This window comes from Pipistrellus kuhlii, unplaced genomic scaffold, assembly GCF_014108245.1.
Source record: "Pipistrellus kuhlii isolate mPipKuh1 unplaced genomic scaffold, mPipKuh1.p scaffold_m20_p_90, whole genome shotgun sequence".
NCBI lineage: Eukaryota > Metazoa > Chordata > Mammalia > Chiroptera > Vespertilionidae > Pipistrellus > Pipistrellus kuhlii.
The window spans coordinates 744,546-770,000 of NW_023425596.1; the positions used below are offsets into that span (position 1 = coordinate 744,546).

Here is a 25,455-nt window from a genome sequence, read left to right on the forward strand (position 1 = left end):
ATCTGAGAGGATCATTGATTGGCTGCCTCCTGCCCGCCCCCTACTGGCGATCGAGGAGCCCGCAACTCAGGCATGTGCCCTTGACTTGAATCTGCAGGTGGACGCTCTATCCACTGAGCCAAACCAGCTAGGACTGTGCTGCTCTTCTTTAGTCTGGGGACCTCGCTGGGCCTTGGGGTCTTCGTATGTCTTGGGACATATGAATGTTTCTGCTGCCATGATTCCTACCACATGTTGTATGTGTGGGACCAACTGCCTTAACGTCTTCCTGGAAGGCACTGTTGGGTTTCACGAGTGGCTGGGTGTACATATGTGTGTGTGAACGCATGTACACACACCCATGCACACCCACTTCCGGTCAGCTCTGTCTGGGTTACTGGTACTCTCCTGACTTAGGTGTGTTGTGACCATGTGGCTGTGTTTCTGCCCCTGTCTCTGGGGAATGGTGTCCCTAGAGCCGCTGACTTGGAAGGTGTATTGGCTTCACGACCACTAACGTGGTGACTTGAAACAGAAATGCATTCTCCCACAGTTCTGGAAGCCAGAAGTCCAAAATTGAGGTGTGGGCAGGGCCACGCTCTCTCCAAAGGCTCCAGGGGAGATTGATTGATTGATTGATTATCTATTTATTTACTAGAGGCCCAGTGCACAGAGTCGTGCACCGTGGGGTTCCTCGGCCTGGCCTGTGAGGACTGGACTGAAACCGGCTCTCTGACATCCCCTGAGGGGTCCTGGGTTTCAAGAGGGCACAGGTTGGCCAAGGGACCCCGCCGGTGCACAATCAGGGCTGAGGAGATACCCCGGGAGGGCTCCAGGGCATGTCCAACCCACCAGACCCCAGCAGCAAGCTAACCTACCAATCAGAGCATCTGCCCCCTGGTGGCCAGTGCACATCACAGGGAGCTGTGGAATGGTCAGACACTTAGCACATTAGGCTTTTATTATATAGGATATATATATATTTTTTAATATATTTTATTGATTTTGTACAGTGAGGAAGGGAGAGAGATAGAGAGTTAGAAACATTGATGAGAGAGTCATTGATCAGCTGCCTCTTGCACACCCCCCACTGGGGACATGCCCGCAACCAAGGTACATGCCCTTGACGGGAATCGAACCCGGGACCCTTCAGTCCCCAAGCCGACGCTCTATCCACTGAGCCAAACCGGTTTCGGCGATATAGGATATTTTTAATCCTCTCCGGAGGCTATGTTTTTATTGATTTTCAGAGAGAAAGAGAAATGTCAACATGAGAGAGAAACATCAATCCATTGCTTCCTGCACATACCCTGACTGGGTATCAAATTTGCAACCTAGGTATGTGCCTTGCCCGGGAATTGAACCCGAAACCTTTTGGTGTACCCCACCAACTGAGCTACACAGCCCTTCCTCACCTCTTCCCCCTTCTGGTGGCTCCAGCCATTTCTCAGCCTGTGGCTGCCTCTCTAAGCTGTCTCCATCTTCCACGGCCTTCCCGTCTGTGCCTGTGTCTGTGTCCCCTCTGTGTCTGTCTGTGTGTCTGTGTGTCTGTCTGTGCCTGTGCCTGTGCCTGTTCCTATGTCTGTGCCTGTGCCTGTGTCTGTGTCTGTGTCTGTGTCTGTGTCCCCTCTGTGTCTGTCTGTGTGTCTGTGTGTCTGTGTCTGTGTCTGTGTCTGTGCCTGTGCCTGTGCCTGTGCCTGTGCCTGTGTCTGTGTCTGTGTCTGTGTCTGTGTCTGTGTCCCCTCTGTGTCTGTCTGTGTGTCTGTGTCTGTGTCTGTGTCTGTGCCTGTGCCTGTGCCTGTGCCTGTGCCTGTGTCTGTATCTGTGTCTGTGTCCCCTCTGTGTCTGTGTCTGTGTCTGTGTCCCCTCTGTGTCTGTCTGTGTGTCTGTGTGTCTGTGTCTGTGTCTGTGTCTGTGCCTGTGCCTGTGCCTGTGTCTGTATCTGTGTCTGTGTCCCCTCTGTGTCTGTGTCTGTGTCTGTGTCTGTGTCTGTGTCTGTGTCCCCTCTGTGTCTGTCTGTGTGTTTGTGTGTCTGTGTCTGTGTCTGTGTCTGTGTCTGTGCCTGTGCCTGTGCCTGTGTCTGTGTCTGTGCCTGTGCCTGTGTCTGTGCCTGTGTCTGTGCCTGTGCCTGTGTCTGTGCCTGTGCCTGTGCCTGTGTCTGTGTCTGTGTCTGTGCCTGTGCCTGTGTCTGTGTCTGTGTCTGTGTCTGTGCCTGTGCCTGTGCCTGTGTCTGTGTCTGTGTCCCCTCTGTGTCTGTGTCTGTGCCTGTGTTTGTGCCTGTGTCTGTGTCTGTCTGTGCCTGTGTCTGTGCCTGTGTCTGTGCCTGTGCCTGTGCCTGTGTCTGTGCCTGTGTCTGTGCCTGTGTCTGTGTCTGTGCCTGTGCCTGTGCCTGTGCCTGTGTCTGTGCCTGTGCCTGTGCCTGTGTCTGTGCCTGTGTCTGTGCCTGTGCCTGTGCCTGTGTCTGTGCCTGTGCCTGTGCCTGTGCCTGTGTCTGTGTCTGTGTCTGTGTCCCCTCTGTGTCTGTGTCTGTGCCTGTGTTTGTGCCTGTGTCTGTGTCTGTGTCTGTGCCTGTGTCTGTGCCTGTGTCTGTGCCTGTGCCTGTGCCTGTGTCTGTGCCTGTGTCTGTGCCTGTGTCTGTGTCTGTGCCTGTGCCTGTGTCTGTGCCTGTGCCTGTGCCTGTGCCTGTGTCTGTGCCTGTGCCTGTGCCTGTGTCTGTGTCTGTGCCTGTGCCTGTGTCTGTGCCTGTGTCTGTGCCTGTGCCTGTGTCTGTGCCTGTGCCTGTGTCTGTGTCTGTGCCTGTGCCTGTGTCTGTGCCTGTGCCTGTGTCTGTGTCTGTGCCTGTGCCTGTGTCTGTGCCTGTGTCTGTGCCTGTGTCTGTGTCTGTGCCTGTGTCTGTGTCTGTGCCTGTGCCTGTGTCTGTGTCTGTCTGTGCCTGTGTCTGTGCCTGTGCCTGTGCCTGTGCCTGTGCCTGTGTCTGTGCCTGTGCCTGTGCCTGTGTCTGCGTCTGTGCCTGTGTCTGTGTCCCCTGTGTCTGTGTCTGTGTCTTCTCTTACATCTATGAGGGGGACACTTGTCATCGGGTTTAGGCCCCATAGAGTAATTCAGGGTGCTTATCTCTTTTCTTTTTTAGTTTTAGGAAAGGGAATGGAGAGGGAGGGAGGCAGGGAGAGAGAGAGAAACACTGGGGACCAAGCCCACAACTCAGGCATATGCCCTGACCTGGAATCGGATCGTGACCTCTTGGTTCATAGGTCAACACTCAACAACTGAGCCACACCAGCCAGGCAAGATCCTTCTCTCCCTCTCTCTCTCTCTCTTTTTTTTAAAAAATATATTTTTATTGATTTCAGAGAGGAAGGGGGAGAGAGAGATAGAAACACCAGTAATGGGAGAGGATCAGTGTCTGGCTGCCTCCTGCCCTCTGCGGATGGAGCCTGCAACCCAGGCCTGTGCCCTTGGCTGGATTCTAACCTGGGACCCTTCGGTCCACAGGCTAATGCTCTATCCACTGAGCCATGCCAGCCGGGCAAAATCCTTCTCTTAATTACATCTGCAAAGACCCTTGTCCACATAAGGCTACATCCACAGGTTCCAGGGGCAGATCTTTGTGAGGGGCCACCATCCAACCCACTCCAGAGGGTGAGTGCTGGGCAGCTGTGTGAGAACTCCCGCGCCATAATCCCAGCCCGTGGGCACGGCTGTGCGCAGGGACGGTCTCTCCACAGACCCGAGCTCCAGAGCCTTCGCTGCCGCTGCCCTGCCCACAGCAGCAAGCACCCTGCCTGGCACGGAGCGGGCCCTCGGGAAGTGACGGTACAATGGGGACAGCAGTGTATCTGTCGCACCAGGGCTCTGCCACCCGATGGCGGTGGGACCCTCAGGCAACGTGCCCTTACTGCCATGAGCCTTCGTTTCTTCGTCTGTAAAGTGGAAATGATACTCAGCTCTGTGTTGGCGGTTTGGTGAGCGTCTAATGAGGCCGTAGGCACCAAGTGGCTGGCACAGGTCCTGGCCAGGATCCGCTGGAATGTGTGCTGGGCATCCGCTGGTGCCGGTGGGGCCAGGCCGCGGGCGATGTGCCTCTCGATGAGGAACTAGCCCTGGATCCAAGAGCTGAACCCAGCGCTGACCTTGGTTCAGTCACTTCTCTAAAACAAAGAATCTGGCTTCTCCACACATGGAAATCCCCTCAGCCTCCTGACCTCAGGCCTGGGCATGTGTCCTTCCACACCCCTCTCCCTTCCCCCAGAGAATGACAGGCTCCAGGGAGGGGGCTCAGGGGGAGGGTCTCCAGCCCACCCCCCCCCTGCCCCCCCCCGTCCCGGCACAATGAAGCGCCCATCCCTTAACCAATGCCACGGAGACCGCGCTCACCGGTGAGGGCCCTGGCTCTCTGGAGGCAGAAGTCACACTTTCAATCATTGCTCAGGAGGCCCCAACCCTGGCTGCCAAGTTTCACTTGTTATCAGCATCCTGGGTAAACCCAGACATTCAGAGAACATCTCTTCCAGGTGCAGGCATGAAAGCTACCAGATTTACGTGTTGGCATGTTCAATTAAAAAAATAAAAATAAATTTAAGAGCATGAGAACTACAGAGAACACATCTGCTGGTTAGGTATGTTTGCAGACCCTTGTGTAAGCCTCCATTTTATTTTTATTGATTTCAGAGAGGAAGTGGGAGGGAGAGAGAGATAGAAACATCAGTGATGAGAGAGGATCATTGATGGGCTGTCTCCTGCACGCCCCCTACTGGGGATTGAGCCCACAACCCGGGCATGTGCCCTGACTGGACCTTGAACCCGTGACCTCCTGGTTTATAGATCGACGCTCAGCACTAGGCCATACTGACCTCTGTGTTCCTGGGTCAAAGCTCAAACCCTGAGCCACACCCAGCTGGGCCTATTTTTTTTTTTTAATATGTTTTTATTACCCTAGCTGGTTTGGCTCAGTGGATAGAGCATTGGTCCTGTCCAGTGAACGGTCCTGGGTTCATTTCCACTCAAGGGCATGTACCTTGGTTGCAGGATCCCGGCGTATGTGGGAGGCCACCAATATATGTGTCTCTCTCACATCAATGTTTCTCTCTCTGTCTCTCCCCTCTGAGTCCGCAAACTGGACATATGCCCTGACAGTGAACCCATGACTTCCTGGTTCATAGGTCGATGCTCAACACTAAGCCATACTGGCCAGGCCACACCTCCATTTTAAACATATTTCTTTATTGATTTCAGAGAGGAAGGGAGAGGGAGAGAGAGAGAGAGAGAGAGAGAGAGAGAGAGAGAGGACATCAATGATGAGAGAGAATCATTGATCGGCTGCCTCCTGCACACCCCCTACTGGGGATCGAGCCCACAATCCAGGTATGTGCCCTTGGCCAAAATTGAACCAGGGACCCTTCAGTCCACTCTATCCACTGAGCCAAACCGGCCAGGGCCCACACCTCCCTTTTAAAGACAAGGGAAACTGAGTCCCAGAAAGGAAAGAAACTGACCTGGTGAGTCAGGGATCTATGAGTCAGGGATTCCAGTTTCATCTTAACCACGTGATGGAATTCATCACCAATAATGTGCCAACCAACATCATGTTACCTCTGGCCCAGTACGCTGAGAAGGACAGCTCATCCTGCTGCCAGAATCGAGTCGAAAGGAAATATCAGACTAACCCCGATCCAGGGGGACCTCTTACCAAGGGACTGTCCTGTAATGTTTAAAAATGTCAACTCCGTGAAGCCCAAGGCGGGCTGAGCAATGGCAGCAGCCGTGACATCAGATCGGATCCCGGACTGGGAAATAACGTCTTGTTAACAAGGACAGCTCGGTGCCCGCTTAGGCAGCACAGATCCTAAAAAATTGGAACGATACAGAGAAGATTAGCATGGCCCCATGCAAGGATGATGCGCAAATTCTCAAAGCATTTTATATTTTAAGGCGGGGTGGGGGGGAAGGACGGTTTGGGGCCCTAGCTGGTTTTGCTGAGTGGTTAGAGCATCAGCCTGTGGACTGAAGGATGCTGCTGGGTTGGATTCCGGTCAAGGACACACACCTGGGTTGTGGAGTCGATCCCCAGTAGGGGGCGTGCAGGAGGCAGCCAATCATTGATTCTCTCTCATCATGGATGTTTCTATCTCTCTCTCTCTCTCTCCCCCTTCCTCTCTGAAATCAATGGACATATATTTTGAAAAAAGGACAGTTTGGGGACAACTGGTGATTTGACTACAGACTGAGTTAGATACTAGTGTTGTTAAATGTTAAATGCCCTGCTTTTGATAACTGTACTGTGAGAGAATTAACAAACCTGGAAATACACAAAGGGGCAAAATGTCCGAAGCTACTCTCGAATGGCCAGGGAGAAGAGGAGGAGAGAAAGAGCTGATGATAAAGCAAACTGGTAAAGTGTTAACAATTGGTGAACCCAGATGAAGGTTATACAGAAAGCTTTGTCTTATTCTTGCCACTTTTCTGTAAGGTAAAAATGATTCCAAAAAAAGAAAAAAATGATTGCAAATTAAAAGTCATGGTTTTAAGGCTTGTGTTTCTGAGAGTATCTAGTCTGTACTTGCATCTGTGGTCAGTGTGGGGAGCAGGGAGGGTGAATTTGCTGCTTCAGACACTGCCTTGAGGTCTGACTAGGACCTTAGGGTGTAGTTAGGTTTAGGGGTGTGGCCAGAGTCTCAGAAGCGTGGTTGGGATGAGAGGCGGGCAGTATCCAAGGTTCAGAATTTGGGGGCGTGGCCAAACTCTCGGAGGTGTGGCCCGAATCTGGGGCAAGGCCTGCGAAATTCTGTTCCCAAGGGAGGAGTTGTCTGTGCTTAGAGCGCCCTCTCGCGGTTACCCTAAGATATGGCCTGACCTTTTTTAAAAAAAATATTTATAAATGTGTATATATATATATTTTTTTAATTGATATCAGAAAGGAAGGAAGAGATAGAAACATCACATCAATGATGAGAATCCAACCATGACCTCCTGGTCAATGCTCAACCACTGAGCCACACCAGCCAGAAAAGGCCTTGCCCTTTTAAAAAACAACTTATAGAGATAATGCATATATACAGCAATTTAACTATAAGTGTACAATTCAATGGTTTTAGCAAGATCAAGAGTTGTGCGATCAGGACCACAATCAATCAGCTGCCTCTGCACACCTCTCACTGGGGATGTGCCCGCAACCAAGGTACATGCCCTTGACCAGATCGAACCTGGGGCCTTTCAGTCCACAGGCCGAAGCTCTATCCACTGAACCAAACCGGTTAGGGCCACAATCAATTTTAAAACATTCCTTCCCTCACCCCCCCCTTCAGCCTCAGGCAACCCCGAATATACTTTCTGTCTCTATAGATTTGCCTATGCTGGACATTTTACATAAACCAAATCATACAACACGTGACTGGCTTCTTCCACTTTAGCATAATGTTTTTGAGGTTCATTTGAATTTCAGTGTGTTATCGGTAATTCACTGCTTTCAACGGCCAAATAATAGTCCATCGCATGGGTGTACTGCATTTAATTTATCCATTTATCAGTTGAATACTTAGGTGGTTTCAACAAACTTTTGCATGGGTGTATGTTTTCTGTTCTCTGGGCTATATGTACAGAGGAGGCTGGGTCATGCGATAAGTCCATGTTTAGCCTTCTGAGGAACTGCCAGACTGTTTGACATATTGAAATTGTGTCTCAAAAGAACTGTTGGCCCAGAAAGAAGCTCACTGCAGACTGATTCATATGCCTTTCAGCATAACGACTATTGCTTGTCTCATTTTTTATTCTTAGTATATTTCCAATAAGACATGATCTCACTTATCCAGGGGAAATGGTGAACAACACAGACGAACAAGAACAGACCCAGGGATAAGGAGCCATGGGTCAGACGGTTGGACCTCAAAAGGAGGGTGGGGATAAAAGGGAGAGATCAACCAAAGGACTTACGTGCACACATATGAGCCTAACCAGTGTTCATGGACAATAGGGGGTGGGGACATGAGTGGGGGGGTGGGATTGGAATGGGAGGTTGAGGACAAATATGTGATACCTTAATCAATAAAGAAATTAATAAAAATAATAATAAAAAGCAGCAGTGGCACCATATCGTACGTTCCCCCCAGCAGTGTACCGTCCGCAGCCTCTCCGAGGCTCACTCACTCTCAGTGCCGTCCCGGTGGGTGTGAGGCGGGCTCACGCTGTGGTTTGGACTCGCCTCTCCCTCACTGGTGATGACGCTGAGTATCTTTTCCTGTCATCCACTTCTTTTGCACCCATTATGCTACCACACGAACCTTTAACCGTCTCTGCCATCCTGGAGCCAGCTTTTCAAACTGAAACATTAATGATGTTGTTGAAGTCTCGGTGTATCCTTCTCAGAGTCCATCCTCTTCCTGCTCCATATCCCGCATGAATGGCTCAGCGTTACCGCACATATCCATCCCGTTATCCTGCACAAATGCATCCCCACGTGATTTATGGCCCTGGTTTGGCAGGTGTCCAAACTTGGTATAAATGACTAGAGGCCCAGTGCACGAAAGGCATGCACTGGAAGGGTCCCTAGTGGCTGCTGGCTGCTGGCTGCTGGCTGCTGGCTGAGACCTCCCTCCCTTCTCCCGGCTGGCTCTGCGTCCTGGTCGAACTCCTGGACAAACCCTCGGTGGAGGGGACAATTTGCAAAGTACGCTTTTATTATATAGGTTACCATACTGTGCTAATTCTTCTGCACTCCTTTGTTTGACTCATTGTATTAGTTCCCTGGGGCTGCTGTAACAAAGGACTGCAAACGGAGTGAGCGAAACAACAGAAATCTGTACTCTCTCACAATTTGGGACACTCAGGATCCAAAATCAAGGTGTGCTCAGGGCGGTGCTCCCTCCGCAGGCTCCGGGGGAGGGTCCCTCCTGGCCTCATCCTGGTTCCTGGCGTTCCTGGGCTTATCCACGCATCGCTCCAATCTCTGCCTTCGTCATCACCTGGCTTTCCCCGTGAGAGGGCCTGTGCCTGGGCCCACGTTTCCAGTCCTGTTGGGTATAGGGCCCATCCTAGTTCAATCTGAGCTCATCTACACTTGGTCACACCTGCAAAAGCTCCATTTCTAAATAAGCTCGGTTCCGGGGGACATGAATGGGGGGCGGGGGGGGGGACGGTTCAACCCAGCACACTCATGGCGTTTTCACAATTCCTGAGACGGCTGTGCGTGTCCACGTCACTCATCCCAGCTGCTGTGTGGGCATCCTCTGTGAGAGCACCCCACGATTTATCCCTCCTTTCTCCCGGGGGGGGCACCCGCCCGGTGTCCAGCTTTCTCCATTTCCCAGAAGGCTGCCCCGTTAGCATCCTGGAACCTGCCTCTGGGAGTTGCTTAGCTCGATGTTTCTCAACCTGCCGGACAAGATCCATTAGCGGGCTGTGAAATCAACTTAGTGGGCTGCAAACCGTTTTCCCTTTAATGAAATGGAATTGAATAGGATGGAAGACATCAGGGCACATGCACACGGCCGGGGTAAGGATGGCTGGCCCCGGGTAACGGTTTCAGGTGCACGGCGTCCTGATGTGAGCCGACGGGTTTGCAAGCCACGTCTCCGAAGGCTGTGCGGGGCCGTGAACTCGCCCTGTCAGAGATCTGACGGGCCCCACCAAAGTCCCACTGACACTTCCATGCGCCCTTTGTCATAGACAAAAATTTGAATTTTTGCCAGGCCCATGGGGTTCCACCCTGTTTTTCGGAGGAGGAAACTGAGGCTGACTCAGAGGTCAGCAATGCAAGAAGCTGGGAGCAAACACCGGCCTCCGCTCAGTCTGAGGTGCGGTGTGGAAGATCCCTCGAGTTAATGATTCTCTGTTTCTAAGAGACGGGGGTTGAGGGCTGAGCTAAACTCTCTCCTCCTCCCTCCACCTCAAAGGGCTTTTGAAAATCCAATGAACCAAAACCGGTTTGGCTCAGTGGATAGAGCGTCAGCCTGGGGACTGAAAGGTCCCAGGTTCAATTCCGGTCAAGGGCATGTACCTTGGTTTCGGGCACATCCCCAGTGGGGGGAGAGGAGGTGCAAGAGGCAGCTGATCGATGTTTCTCTCTCATCGATATTTCTAACTCTCTGTCCCTCTCTCTGTAAAAAAATCAATAAAATATATTTTTTTAAAAAAAGAAAAGAAAATCTAATGAGAAAAATGTAGTTAGACACACAGGTACCGACAGAGAGTATTCAATAAATGTTAGACATGAATATTATTCTCTGATTCGGAATTCTCTAACTAGGTGTGTTTCTGCGATCTGAACTTGGCCCTGCCGGCCGGGGGCGTGGCCTGCGGCGGTGGGGGCGGAGGGGCCGCCCGGCCCGCAGCGCCCCTGGTGGCCGCCCTGCGCTCGGCTGGGCTGAGCACCTGCGCAGGCGGCCCAGGTTTGTGGGCAAACCACGCCCTCCAGCCCAGCGGAGCAGCCTGACTTCCCCGCAGGCTCCTGGGGACCCAGGATTAGGTCACCGAATTCTTTCTTTTTTTAAATATACTTTATTGATTTTTTTACAGAGAGGAAAAGAGAGTTAGAAACATCGGTGACAGAGAAACATCGATCAGCTGCCTCCTGCACACTCCCTACTGGGGATGTGCCCAAAACCAACGTGCATACCCTTGACAGGAATCGAACCTGGGACCCTTCAGTCCGCAGGCCGACGCTCTATCCACTGAACCACGCCGCCCGGGCTGCCACCAAATTCTTGCTCCCTCAGACACCCTCCACCCAAACCCTGCTCCTAAGGGGCTAACTAGGGCAGTGGTCGGCAAACTTCTAAGTCAGCAGAGCCAAATATCAACAGTACAACGATAGAAATTTCTTTTGAGAGCCAAATATTTTAAACTTAAACTTCTTCTCATGCCACTTCTTCAAAATAGACTCGCCCAGGCCGTGGTATTTTGTGGAAGAGCCACACTCAAGGGACCCAAGAGCCGCATGTGGCTCGCGAGCCGCAGTTTGCAGACCATGGGTCAAGCTGTGTTTCCTTCTCGGAGACATCGCACTATCTCTCTGACCTTCCCTCCTAGAAAGCTCAGCTCTGACCTTTCATCCCGTGTCACGACCCAAGATCCAAATCTTCAACGTCACCCAGGAGTGCCACGTCCCAGCCCCACCTGCCTGTGGGTGCGGACAGGCCCCGCCCCCAGGAAAACCCCTGGTCTCTCTCCTCCCAGGCCCTCAGCCCCTCCCTAACGGGCCCAGGCATCCTCCACCGCAGCCACCCCCCCTGGTGGTCCTTTGGGGTCACACTTTCTTTCTATTTTTTTTTTTAATATATATTTTATTGATTTTTTTACAGAGAAGCGAGAGGGATAGTCAGAAACATCGACCAGCTGCCTCCTGCACGCCCCCTATTGGGGATGTGCCCGCAACCAAGGTACATGCCCTTGACCGGAATCGAACCTGGGACCCTTCAGGCCGACGCTCTAACCACTGGGCCACACCGGTTCTGGCTGGGGTCACACTCTGAACCCCATCTCTCGGGCCCTCAGGTGCAGAGCCCCAGGCCCCGCCCTCTCCGGGGCCCAGGTGCTCGGGCCCGCCCCCACCTGCCCGGGCGGGGCCGCCTCTCCCGCCGCCTCCCGCACCGGCGCTCATGGCGGCGGCGGCGGGCCCGCGGCGGGGCCAGGACGCGGAGCCGCGCGCGCTGGCGCGGGCCGTGCGGCTGCTGCAGCGCCTGCAGGAGCGGAGCGCGGCCGCGCGGCTGTCGGCGAAACCCGCCGGCGCTGCGGGACCTGCTGCCGCGCACGGCGCAGCTGCTGCGGGACGTGGCGCGCGCCCGGCGGGCGGCGGGCGGCGGCCCCGAGGGCCCCGGGGGCGCCGCGCACTTCCTGGCCCTCTTCCTGGCCAACCTGGAGGCCAAGGCCAGGCAGGTGGCCGCGCTCCTGCCGCCCCGGGGCCAGCGCGGCGCCGGCGACGAGCTCTTCCAGGAGGGCTCCATGCTCAGGTGAGTGAGTGCGAGCCCCATCAGTGAGGTCAGCGCCCACTCTTCCTCCCTCTGACCCGGTCCACCCCCAGGCCTCCTCCCCCAGACCCAGGGGTCCAGGCCCCAGGCCCCAGCCCCTCCCTCCTCCCTCAGACCCAGGGGTCCAGGCCCCCAGCCCCTCCTCCCCCAGACCCAGGGGTCCAGGCCCCCAGCCCCTCCTCCCTCACACCCAGGAGTCCAGGCCCCCAGCCCCTCCTCCCCCAGACCCAGGGGTCCAGGCCCCCAGCCCCTCCTCCCCCAGACCCAGGGGTCCAGGCCCCCAGCCCCTCCTCCCTCAGACCCAGGGGTCCAGGCCCCCAGCCCCTCCTCCCTCAGACCCAGGAGTCCAGGCCCCCAGCCCCTCCTCCCTCACACCCAAGAGTCCAGGCCCCCAGCCCCTCCTCCCTCACACCCAGGGGTCCAGGCCCCCAGCCCCTCCTCCCTCACACCCAGGGGTCCAGGCCCCAGCCCTCCTCCCTCAGACTCAGGGGTCCAGGCCCCCAGCCCCTCCTCCCTCACACCCAGGGGTCCAGGCCCCCAGCCCCTCCTCCCTCAGACCCAGGGGTCCAGGCCCCAGCCCCTCCTTTCTCACAGCAGGAGTCTCTGCCCTAAAATTTTATTACAAGGGAGCGATAAAAAGAATGTTCTTTATAATAAAATTACCAACATTTCTAGTGGAAATGCCGAGGCACAATCACAGTTATTCTGCCAGGCTGGACTGCGGAGCGGACTCTGGCCCATGGGGAGCACCACGGTGCTGAGTCAGGAGAGCTGAGTTTCTGTAAAGTCCAGGATAGAGCCTGGTGTGGCTCAGTGGTTAGAGCACGATTGGTCTGAGCACTGAAAGGTCAGGAGTTCAATTCCCAGTCCGGGGTTGCAGGTCCAGTACTCAGCCCCGGTCAGTCAGGGTGCCTGCCGGAGGCAACCCATCAATGTGCCTCTCTCACCCCAATGTTTCCCTCTCCCCCGCTCCCCCCTTCCAAGCTCTCTAAAATTCAATGGAAAAAACTGTCTTCAGGTGAGAATTAACAAAAACATTCATGTGCACTGAGTGCCGACTGTATTTTATGTGCTGGTAAAAAGCCAATCACTCCCCCTGTGAGGGAGGGGCTGGGCTTATGCCCATTTCAAAGTTGGGGAAACTGAGGCTTGGGCTGGGGATAAAGGAGCTTGCCAAACCCAGCCGGTGTGGCTCAGTGGATGAGCATTGATCTGTGCACCAGGAGGTCAAGATTGTTTTTAAAGGTTTTTATTTATTTTTTTAAAATATATTTTATTGATTTTTTTTTACAGAGAGGAAGAGAGAGGGATAGAGAATTAGAAACATCGATGAGAGAGAATCATTGATCAGCTACCTCCTGCACACACCCCCTGCCCCCACTGGGGATGTGCCCACAACCACAGTACACGCCCTTGACCAGAATCGAACCCGGGACCTTTCAGTCCACAGGCTGACGCTCTATCCGCTGAGCCAAACCGGTTTCGGCTGGAGGTCACGATTTGATTCCTGGTCAGGGCACATGCCCGGGTTATGGGTTCAGTCCCCAGGGTGGGATGTGCAGGAGGCGGCTGATCCATGATTCTCTCTCATCATTGAGGTTTCTTTATATTTTTTATTGATTTCAGAGAGGGAGGGAAAGGGAGAGAGAGATAGAAACATCAATGGTGAGTGAGAGAGAATCATTGATCAGCTGCCTCTTGCACGCCCCCTCTTGGTGATGGAGCCCACAACCCGGGCGTGTGCCCTTGACCAGAATCAAAACTTGGGACCCTTCAGTCTGCAGGCCACACTCTATCCATTGAGCCAAACCCACAAGGTCCATCGTTGATGTTTCTGTCTCTCTCTCCCTCTCCCTTCCCCTCTGAAATCTATATACACTGAGTGGCCAGATTATTATGATCTCTGAATGCATAATAATCTGGCCACTCAGTGTATATATGTATATCTATTATCTATATCTATATATCTATATCTATATATCTATACCTATATCTATATCTATACCTATATCTATATTTATGTGATAGAGGCCCAGTGCATGAATTTGTGCACAGGTAGGGTCCGGCCAACCATGGCCAGGGAGAGGGGACATGGGCAGTTGGCCGGCCTGCCTGCTGGTCGAAATTCCTGGTTGAGGGGACAATTTGCATATTAGCCTTTTATTATATAGGATGTACACTGAGTGGCCAGATTATTATGCGTTCAGAGATCTGGCCAGTCAGTGTACATTTGTTTTAAAAGGAACTTGTCAAAAGTCACGGAGCTGAGTGTAGATTGGCCTCTGCTGCCGCCCACATCCTGGTCATTCCTCAGGGAGGCCACCGCCGGAGACAGCAGGGCCGCCCCGGCTGCTTGCCTGGAGGAAGGCTCCGAGCAGGGCCTGCTGGGTGCTGGCCGGGCACACGATGCCCTCAGCCCAGGGTCCCCAGGAGCAGCCAGGCCAGGTTCTCCTCTGGGCCCTGGGCCGGCAGCGAGGAGGAAGCTGAGGCTCTGGGAGGGGCATTGGGGCCGGGGCCGCAGCAGGCAGTGTAGGAGCCCACTCCCCCCTCCCCCCGCATCGGAGGCCGGGCTCTGGGTGTTCTCTGCGGAGGGGGAGGTGTCCGTGCTCAGATCCCGTCCCCACAGGCGACAGCTGGCCAAGCTGGCCCTCATCTTCAGCCACATGTACTCGGAGCTGAGGGCGCTGTTCCCTGCGGGAAAGTACTGCGGACACACGTACCAGCTCACCAAGGCCACCGCCCACTCCTTCTGGAGGGAGCACTGCGGAGCCCGGTGAGTGACACCTGTCCCGGGGCCGGAGCCCCATCCTGCCCCTGCCCAGGGCCGAGGGGTCCAGGCCCCCAGCCCTCCTCCCTCACACCCAGGGGTCCAGGCCCCCAGCCCTCCTCCCTCTGACCCAGGAGTCCAGGCCCCCAGCCCTCCTCCCTCAGACCCAGAGGTCCAGGCCCCCAGCCCCTCCTCCCTCACACCCAGGGGTCCAGGCCCCCAGCCCTCCTCCCTCACACCCAGGAGTCCAGGCCCCCAGCCCTCCTCCCTCAGACCCAGGGGTCCAGGCCCCCAGCCCTCCTCCCTCAGACCCAGGGGTCCAGGCCCCCAGCCCTCCTCCCTCAGACCCAGGGGTCCAGGCCCCCAGCCCTCCTCCCTCACACCCAGGGGTCCAGGCCCCCAGCCCTCCTCCCTCAGACCCAGGGGTCCAGGCCCCCAGCCCTCCTCCCTCAGACCCAGGAGTCCAGGCCCCCAGCCCTCCTCCCTCACACCCAGGAGTCCAGGCCCCCAGCCCCTCCTCCCTCAGACCCAGGGGTCCAGGCCCCCAGCCCCTCCTCCCTCAGACCCAGGGGTCCAGGCCCCCAGCCCCTCCTCCCTCAGACACAGGAGTCCAGGCCCTCAGCCCCTCCTCCCTCACACCCAGGAGTCCAGGCCCCCAGCCCTTCCTCCCTCAGACCCAGGGGTCCAGGCCCCCAGCCCTCCTCCCTCACACCCAGGGGTCCAGGCCCCCAGCCCCTCCTCCCTCTGACCCAGGAGTCCAGGCCCCCATCCTCCTCCCTCAGACCCAGGAGTTCACCCCCAGCTGCCTCCCTCCTCGATGTCTCTCCCGGGCTCCCAGAGGCCTCACTCTCCCTCCCCCACTCCCCCGGGCCCCTCTGCGCAGGTGTGTGCTGCCCTGGGCTGAGTTTGAGTCTCTCCTGTGCACCTGCCACCCGTTGGAGTCCGGCTCCACGGCCCTCGCCTTGCGCGCCACCATCGACCTCACCTGCAACGGCCATGTGTCCATCTTCGAGTTTGACATCTTCACCAGGCTCTTCCAGGTGGGGGAGGCCCAGGCTGGGGGCCCAGACTGGGGGGGTCCTATGGGAGGAGGGGCGGGGTCCTTGACTCCTGGGCCCGGGAAGCACTAGGAGAGGCGGCTGCTCCCAGGGCCCCTCCCTGACCCAGGCACCACCCTCTGCAGCCATGGCCAACGCTCCTCAAGAACTGGGAGCTCCTGGCGGTCAACCACCCAGGCTACATGGCCTTCCTCACCTACGATGAGGTCTGCGTGCGCCTGCAGGCCTGCAGGGACAAGCCGGGCAGGTAAAGGGCGGCCTCGGGGGAGGGGGCAGCCGGGAGAGGGGGGTCCAGGCTCTTGGTTCCGGGCTGGGAGGTGGTAGGAACCCAGACATCCTTCAGAGAAAGCAAGAAAGGAGAAAGGAAGAAGCGAGGTACCTGGGATCCTGGTGAGTGGAGAACTCAGAGGTAGGATACTGAGTGCCCCTCCCACCCACCTCTTCTCCCACCATCCAGGGCTAAAGGGACAAAACCTGCCTGGACCCTGAAGGCCCTGCCCCAGGATACGGTCTGTTTCTGATAGGTCAGAACCCACACTGTGCCGTTTACTAACATTTTTTAAAATATATTTTATTGATTTTTTATTACAGAGAGAAAGGGAGAGAGATAGAGAGCTAGAAACGTCGATGAGAGAGAAACATCGACCAGTTGCCTCTTGCACACCCCCTACCAGGAATGTGCCTGTAACCAAGGTACATGCCCTTGACCGGAATCGAACCCGGGACCTTTCAGTCCGCAGACCGACGCTCTATCCACTGAGCCAAACCGGTTTCAGCCGTTTGTTGTTGGGAATCCTCACCCAAGAATATTTTTCCATTGATTTTTTAAAAACATATTTTTATTGATTTCAGAGAGGAAGGGAGAGGGAGAGAGATAGAAACATCAATGATGAGAGAGAATCATTGATCGGCTGCCTCCTGCACACCCCCACAGAGGATTGAGCCTGCAACCCGGGCATGTGCGCTTGCCGGGAATCGAACCTGGGACCCTTCAGTCTGCAGGCCGATGCTCTATCCACTGAGCCAAACTGGCTAGGGCTCCATTGATTTTTAAGAGAGTGAATGGGAGGGAGGGAGGGAGGGGGGGAGAGAGAGAGAGAGAGAGAGAGAGAGAGAGAGAGAGAGAGAGAGAAACATTGATGTGAGAGAAAAACATTGATTGGTTGCTTGGGGACTGAAGGGTCCCGGGTTCGATTCCGGTCAAGGGCATGTACCTTGGTTGTGGGCACATCCCCAGTAGGGGGCGTGCAAGAGGAAGCTGATCGATGACTCTCTCTCATCGATGTTTCTAACTCTCTATCTCTCTCCCTTCCTCTCTGTAAAAAATCAATAAAATATATTTTAAAAATATTTACTATACCCTGGCCAGTGTGGCTCAGTGGTTGAAGCATCATCCTTCCCACAGAAGGGTCAAAGGTTTGCTTCCCAGTCTAGGGGTGCATGCTGGAGGCAACCAACCGATGTTTTTCTCTCACATCAATGTTCCTCTCTCTCTCTCCCTCTCCCTTCCTTTCTGGAATCAATAAAAATATGTGTTTAAATAAAAGAAAAAGAAAAAGAAAGAATTGAGGGGCTGAGCTCCCCAGAATAGCAAGAGGCCATGGGACCAGGAGGTGAGATTTGTGAGTGTTTGCAGGTGGATTAGCACTTCTCCAGTCGCTCTGCAGCCTGGTGTACGGGACAGAAAGGGGGCGGATTCACTCCCATCGTCGAAAAGACCACGTGTCTCTCCGGGCTTCGGGCAGAGCCGGGTCCAGGTGCCCACGGGCTGTGGTCAAGCATCGGATCCTGCTTACTATCCCCTGCCTCTGCTTCCGTCCGCGTTAGCTTGGTCCACAGACACGGTCTCTCCCCGGGGATTCTAGAACCCCCAGCTGTATTCGCTACCCGCTTAGCTGCCTCTGTAGAAACGGGTACCTCACTGGAACTCCCAGCAAAGGTCCCAGGGCTGACTCCCCTCACCATGGTCAGGGGTCCTGGAGCACAACCGATTGGCCAAGCCAGAATCAGCCCGGTCCACACCCTGCTGAGCGAGGGAGTAGGGCCGACAATGGTGTCAGGCCGCATTGCCTAAAAAGCAGGGAACCAGGGTGAGAACTTAGACACCTTGATTCCTAACAGTGTGAGGGGCTGGGAGTCCCAGAGGGACAGTGGTGACCATTCTCCCTTCCCCACCCCTTCCTCCAGCTACATCTTCCGACCCAGCTGCACGCGCCTCGGGCAGTGGGCCATCGGCCACGTGAGCTCAGACGGCACCATCCTGCAGACCATCCCTCAGAACAAACCCCTGTTCGAGGTGCTCCTGGACGGACAGAAGGAAGGCTTGTGAGTCCCCATCCTGGCCGGCAAAGGGAGGGTGTCCCGCTCGCTGCACTTGGCACCGCGGACACCATAAACCTGCAATACTGCAATGTCCCAGCAGGTGGCAGGCGAGGCGCCTTTTCTGGTTCCCACAAGGTTGCCCTCTGGGCCCCCAGCGGTTCAGTTCGGAGAAGGGTGAGGGGAGTGGAGCACCACCATTCCTTAGTTCACTCCGAGCTTTGGCTGCTGGGTCTCCATATCGTGGTGCAGAAGCCAGATGTTAGAGCAGAAAGAGACCAGGGCAAACAGCGAGGCTGGTGGTTTTCCTTCCGTAACCTGGGCTGCCCAGGGCCTCTCTCAGAAGCTGCCTTGGGTGGGGGGGAGGCAGGTGAGGTCCAGGTGGACCTTTCCCCTGAGCCCTCTCAGCAGTCACATCCATGCAGTACAATCTGAGATGCACAGAGAGATAAGCAGCCGTGCTCCTGCCAAGCACGATATTCACGTGCTCCTGTTCCTTCCCCAGCTACCTCTACCCAGACGGGAAGAACCACAACCCAGACCTGACTGAGCTCTGCCACATGGAACCCCATCAGCTCATCCACGTGTCAGAGGTGAAGCTCAGGCCCGCGCCCCCTCGCCCGCCTGCCTCCCCCCACACACACACACACAGACACACACAGACACACACACAGACACATACACACACACAGACACACACACACAGAGAGACACACACACAGACACACACACACAGAGACACACACACACAGACACACACACAGACACACACACAGACACACACACAGACACACACACACAGAGAGACACACACACAGACACACACACAGAGAGACACACACACAGACACACACACAGAGAGACACACACACATACACACACACACACACATACACACACACACAGACACAGACACACACACACAGAGAGACACACACACAGACACACACACACAGAGACACACACACAGACACACACACACACAGACACACACACAGACACACACACAGACACACACACACAGACACACACACAGACACACACACACAGACACACACACACAGACACACACACAGACACATACACACACACACAGACAGACACACACAGACACACACAGAGACACACACAGAGACACACACACACACATACACACACAGACACACACACACACACACACACACACAGACCCTCGTGGCTCAGGAATTCCCTCTCGCCGAGTCCGGCCTGGAGTCCCAGGGCTGGGGCTTCGTGCTGTGAAGGCCACGGGACCTGATGTAAATCACTTGGCCTCTGAGGCTCTGTTCCTTCTCTGGGAAATGCAGCTCCTCCTGCCGCTGCTCAGGGCTCTTCTGGGGATTAGACCGGGAATGGGACTCGTGAGGTCCTCAGCACAGCTGATGCGCTTGAGCACTCACGGCCCCGGCCCGGGTCTGCCCAGCCACCCCGTGTGCCGCAGAGAAACAACAAATACATTTTTTTTTTTTTAAGTGTAAGCATATCCCACACGATGTTTGGGACATACTTATACCTAAAATACATAAAGGACTTTTTCCTTTATTCTTTGTGCCACAGGGCATCCTGGATTCTTTTGTAAATATATTTTATTGATTTTTTTTTTTTTTTTACAGAGAGGAAGGGAGAGGGAAAGAGAGTTAGAAACATCGATGAGAGAGAGACTCCGACCAGCTGCCTCCTGCGCACCTTCTACATGGGGATGTGCCTGCAACCAAGGTACATGGCCTTGACCCGGGATTGAACTTAGGACCCTTGAGTCTGCAGGCTAACGCTTTATCCACTGAGCCATTCTGTATTTTTTAATCATCGTCCAGGGAATTATTTTTTTTAGAGATAAAGGAAGAGAGAGAGAAACACCCATGGACTGCCTCCCATAGCACGCCCTTCCCCTTCCTCCCCCCAACAACCAGGTATCAAACCCCCAACCTGGGCACGTGTACTGAGCAGTCATTCGACCTGCAACCTTTGAGTGCACGGGACAACACGCCGAGCACATCCTGTGATTTTAGTGCTACATCCGGCACCCCCGAGAGCAGGCTGCCCCAGGGGTCACATCCCACAGCTCGAGTGTACGCAGGAGGCAGCGGGCACGGCCTGGGGCCTGGGAGCGGGCCGGGGGCTGGCTGGCACAGAGGCTCCGGACCTTCTCCCGTGGCCCGGCTCTGTGCCCCGGGCTCACGCCACCCCCGTCCACCTTGCCCCTGCCAGGAGCAGCTGCAGCTGTACTGGGCCATGAACTCCACCTTCGAGCTCTGCAAGATCTGTGCCGAGAGCAACAAGGACGTGAAGATCGAGCCCTGCGGGCACCTGCTGTGCAGCCGCTGCCTGGCCGCCTGGCAGGTGGGCCTCCCTCCCCCGGAGGGTCTCCCCGGGCCTCAGGGGTCCGATGGGGCACTGGGGCCCAGGAAAGCAGAGAGCTGCTCAGGGTCACTCCGAGCGAGGGCCTGGAGCCTGCCTGTCTGCGTCTGTCCCGGTCTGACTCCGCGTCTGTCACCTCCGCTTCTCCTCCTCCAGCTGCGTTATTCACAGAAAGAGGCTCCTCTCTCCCCACGCTGGGCAGCCTGGGCTCCTGGCCTCACCTCTCTGAGCCTCGGCCTCCTCTCTGGAGAGCAGAGCTGGCAGTGGTCACCTCCCAAGGCCGCGGTGAGGGTCTGGGCCCTGACGCCCTCAGGGAAGGCCCCCTTGGGGAGGGGAGCTGAGGCCAGTGTATGACGTCACCTGTTTTGACGGTAATGTAAAAGCCTGGCTTCAAGCTGAGTCATCCATTTCAAAGGTAATCCATCTCCAATAAGCAAATTGCCAGATGCATGACACAGCAACCAGCAAAAGCAGCAGATAAGGATCGATGAAGTTCCCCTTTTTATTTTTTTTTATTTTATTTATTTAATATTAGAGGCCTGGTGCATGAATTTGTGCAGGGGTGGGGTCCAGCCGGGCCCACCCCAATGGGGATGGGGGCCTAATGTCGGTGGGGTGGGCCAGGGAGAGGGACCGCAGGAGGGCTCCAGGTATGTCCAGCCCATTTTGCTCAGACCCAACCAGACCCCAGCAGCAAGCTAACCTACCAGTTGGAGCATCTGCCCTCTGGTGGTTAGTGCATGTCCTAGCGACTGGTTGACCAGTTGACTGACTGCCTCCTGGTGGTCAGTGCACATCATAGCGAGCAGTTGAGCCGCCTTAGCATTCATTAGCATATTACACTTTGATTGGTTGAATGAATCACTTAGCATATTAGGCTTTTATTGTATAGGATTTGTTATGGATTTCAGAGAGAGAGAGACGAAGGGAAATGGGAGATGGAGATAGAAACATCAATGATGAGAGAGAGTCATGGATCAGCTGCCTCCTGCATGCCCCCCACTGGGGATCAAGCCTGAAACCAGGCATGTGCCCTGACCAGGAATCTAACCATGGCCTCCTGGTTCACAGATCAAAGCTCAACCACTGAGCCACACTGGCTGGGCTGAAGTTCCCTTTAGAAAGCCCTGGGGAACCTACTTAAGTGACCAGGCTTTTTCCTTTCTACACCCTAATTCCTGCTCCTATGATTTATTATTATTTTTTTAATATATTTTATTGATCTTTCACAGAGAGGAAGAGAGAGGGATAGAGAGCTAGAAACACCGATGAGAGAGAAACATCGACCAGCTGCCTCCTGCACACCCCCTACTGGGGATGTGCCCGCAACTAAGGTACATGCCCTTGACCGGAATCGAACCTGGGACCCTTCAGTCCACAGGCCGATGCTCTATCCACTGAGCCAAACTGGTCAGAGCCAATAAAATATATATATATTTTTAATTTTTTAAGTGAACCCTTGCCCTAGCTGGTGTTGCTCAGTGGTTAGAGTGTAGGCCCACAGGCTGAAAGCTTATGGGTTCGATTCCAGTCAAGGGCACGTACACATTGGCTGCACATGGAGGGGGCAGCCAGTTGATGTGTCTCTCTCACATCAGTGTCTCTCTCTCTCTCCCTTCCACTCTCTCTAAAACCCAATGGAAAAATACCCTCCAGGATCTGAGTGATAAGTCTCGTTCTCCCAAGTTCCCTGATGGCTTTTGCTGAGGTGCACCCTGCGGCCATAATAAGATCCACCAGGGCCCGCCCAGCCTCTACCCTGGCCCCGGTGTGTGTGTGGGGGGGTCTCTGGAGGCCTAGGCAGGTGCCTCAGGCCTTCCAGAGCATCACTGTCCATGGCTGGGGCCCACACCCTGGCGCCACTGGGCTCCCCGTGTGTGCACCCCCCTAGCCTCGGGCTCTGGTCCAGTCCCTCCTTCCTGTCCTGCATGGCTCTCCCATCTCCCTCCGCAGCTCCCTCCCTCCGTCTGTCCTCCCCACCTCCCTCTGCTGGAGGTGAAGGCCCTGTGGTCCCAGAGGACTTGGAGAAGAACAGGGAGACTCTGACTCTTCTCCCCTCCTTTCCCCCCAGCAATCAGACAGCCAGACCTGCCCCTTCTGCCGAAGCCAGATCAAGGGCCAAGAGGTTGTGAGTATTCATCGGTCCCGAGGGAGGCCGGCCGAAGCCAGGGCCGCTGCTGTGAGCCCAGGGAGCAGCGATGGCCAGGAAAATGGAGAGGACACGCTGGGGCAGGTGAGCAGGCCAGGCGGGGCTGGAGCTAAAACTGCTGGGTCCGAGGCAGGAGGGGGCTGGGGGCCTGGACTCCTGGGTCTGAGGGAGGAGGGGCTGGGGGCCTGGACCCCTGGGTCTGAGGGAGGAGGGGCTGGGGGCCTGAACTCTGGGTCAGAGGGAGGAGGGGCTGGGGGCCTGGACTCCTGGGTGTGAGGGAAGAGGGCTGGGGGCCTGGACCCCTGGGTCTGAGGGAGGAGGGACTGGGGGCCTGGACTCTGGGTCAGAGGGAGGAGGGGCTGGGGGCCTGGACTCCTGGATCAGAGGGAGAAGGGGCTGGGGCCTGGACTCGTGGGTCAGAGGGAGGAGGGGCTGGGGGCCTGGACTCCTGGGTCAGAGGGAGGAGGGGCTGGTGGCAGGATTCTGGGGCCTAGGGGGCCTGGACTTTTGTTCCCCGAGGATCTGGGGCCATGGCTGCTCTCATCTGAACCCTCCTGAGGGTTAGGACTCTGTCTTTTTTTTTTATATATATATTTTATAGATTTTTTTACAAAGAGGAAGGGAGAGGGATAGAGAGTCAGAAACATCGATGAGAGAGAAACATCGACCAGCTGCCTCCTGCACATTCCCCACTGGGTATGTGCCCGCAACCAAGGTCCATGCCCTTGACCGGAATCGAACCTGGGACCCTTGAGTCCGCAGGCCGACGCTCTACCACTGAGCCAGGCCGGTTAGGGCAGGACTCTGTCTTAATCTCCACTGTGTGTGTGCAGGGTCTGGAACAGGCCTGGTGCTGGGACGCCAGGCAGGACAACATCACCCCCTGTCTCCCTAGGTGGTCCCCTCAGCTCCCCCGCTGCCCCCTCCCCTGGACCTGCCTCCGGAGCAGCCCAGGAGTAAAGGCCAGCTGAAGGTGGTGAGTGTGGCGCGGTCTGAGGGAGCAGCTGGGTCTCCTTCAGCCACAGGGTCCCTAGTCCAGCCAGGCACTTGGGGTGCCAGGCCCTCGTTCCCGGCCCCCCATCCCCCTCCCCCCGTCTACAAGGCGCCGTGTGACTTGGCATCCACACCACCCAGGCCATTTCTCCGCTCATCCTTCCTCGGTCCCCCTCACCTCGCCGGCTTTCCGGCTCTCCTCCCAGCTTCCCGGGCAGGGCCTGCCCCTGGGCCTTTGCACCAGGGGTCCCTCCCGCCTGGATCTCCTTTGTCCAGGCTCACTTTCCCACCCCCTCCTTCCGTGCCCACCCTATGGACCACAGAGCCCCCGTCCCGCCAGGCCCCTGCCCGCTGCGTTCTCACACTCCCCCCATCCCCTGGCAGACGGGACCGCCCTGCTGCTGTCTGTCACCGTCAGCAGGGCATCGCCGTCCTGAAGCTCAGGACTTCGCCTTGCCCTCCTGATACTGCCAGAGACTAGGACAGGGCCTGACACCTAGTAGGTGTTCATTCAATAGATGTTGGGCCCTGCCCGTGTGGCCCAGTGGTTGTGCATCTACCTATGAGCCAGGCATACCCAGTCAGGGCACATGCCCAGGTTGCAGGCTTGATCCCTAGCAGGGGGGCATGCAGGAGGCGGCTGACCAATGATTCTTTAATTTTTTTTTAAATATATTTTATTGATTTTTTTTACAGAGAAGAAGGGAGAGGGATAGAGAGCTAAAAACATTGATGAGAGAGAAACATCCATCAGCTGCCTCCTGCACACCCCCTACCGGGGACGCGCCTGCAGCCAAGGTACATGCCCTTGACCAGAATCGAACCCGGGACCCTTCAGTTGCAGGCCGACACTCTATCCACTGGGCCAAACCGGCCAGGGCTGATCAGCGATTCTTACCATTGATGCTTCCCTCTCTCTCTCCCTCTCCCTTCCTCTCTGAAATCAGCAGAACCATATTTAATAAATAAATCAGTAGGTGGCGAATGAGAAGTGGAACTACGTCTTCCCAACAGCCCTGTGCGATCTAGAATGTTCCTCTCCCCGTTCTGCAGAGGGGCACAGCCTGAGGGGCCCTGCAGCTGCCGGAACCCTCAGGCCAGGGAGAGGAAAAGCCCACGTGGGGGCCTTACCACCCCCTGCTTCTCTCCCCAGGGAGCTGCCTCGCTCTCTCCTGCCCCCACCCTGCCCCTCCCTCCCGGGGTTTTCCCCAGACCCTGGCCCTCTGGGGCAGGGCAGGTCTCTGAGAGCATCTCAGGCTGAGCACACACACATCCAATCAATCCCCGCTGACTTCAAACAAACAACTCAGGAAGTCTGGGAACATTATTCTACCCGGGCAAACAAGAGAGCCAGCAGGAAGGGGGGCCGGGAGGGGGGGCGGGGAGTGAGACCAGCCAGGGAAGCTAAAAACAGATCCCAACCTGCAGCCAAGAGCAAATGGAAACATTAGGAGCCACTCAGCCGGCTCCCCGAGGACAATGCGGGGGACACAGCCTTCCAGAACGGCAGGCCGAGGGGTGCGGCTGGCCACCTGCCACCCCTCTGCCTAGGCTGTGCCTCCGCTGGCATGCCCTTCCCCTCCTCCCCAAACCCTGCCTGGTACAGATGAAGGCAACTCCTACTCCTTCCTCCTTCCAAACCCCGCAGGCAGGCAGGCAGGTGGGCAAGGCGGCCTGCTCCCAGCGCGGTGACCAGTGACCGTCACCGGGGGAACAGCTCACGTGTGAATCCCTCCCCTTTGCCCAGTGATGACAGCACTGCTTCCTGGGGGAATCGCTCTAAGCAGAGTGGACAGTCAGCATTCCGTCCGCTCCGGCTGCACAGCATCGCGGCTCGGCACTCGTATGCCTTCCTGT

At 55.9% G+C, this 25,455-nt stretch overlaps 1 protein-coding gene and 1 non-coding gene across 2 annotated transcripts in view; both read left to right on the top strand.

Annotated features, from left to right (window-relative positions):
• The first annotated feature begins 5,795 nt into the window (after positions 1-5,795).
• Positions 5,796-5,905, top strand: LOC118713957. Its single transcript, XR_004986452.1, has one exon. It is a non-coding gene; the product is annotated as a U6 spliceosomal RNA (small nuclear RNA).
• Positions 5,906-11,552: 5,647 nt separating this feature from the next.
• CBLC (Cbl proto-oncogene C) overlaps positions 11,553-25,455 on the top strand; it is a 15,476-nt gene continuing 1,573 nt past the window's right edge. The window contains 10 exon segments of the mRNA XM_045578207.1: positions 11,553-11,684; positions 11,686-11,918; positions 14,563-14,709; positions 15,587-15,743; positions 15,887-16,008; positions 17,949-18,086; positions 18,586-18,673; positions 20,307-20,438; positions 22,528-22,689; positions 23,501-23,581. Coding sequence (XP_045434163.1) covers positions 11,568-11,684; positions 11,686-11,918; positions 14,563-14,709; positions 15,587-15,743; positions 15,887-16,008; positions 17,949-18,086; positions 18,586-18,673; positions 20,307-20,438; positions 22,528-22,689; positions 23,501-23,581 — 1,377 coding nt within the window. The 5' untranslated portion in view covers positions 11,553-11,567.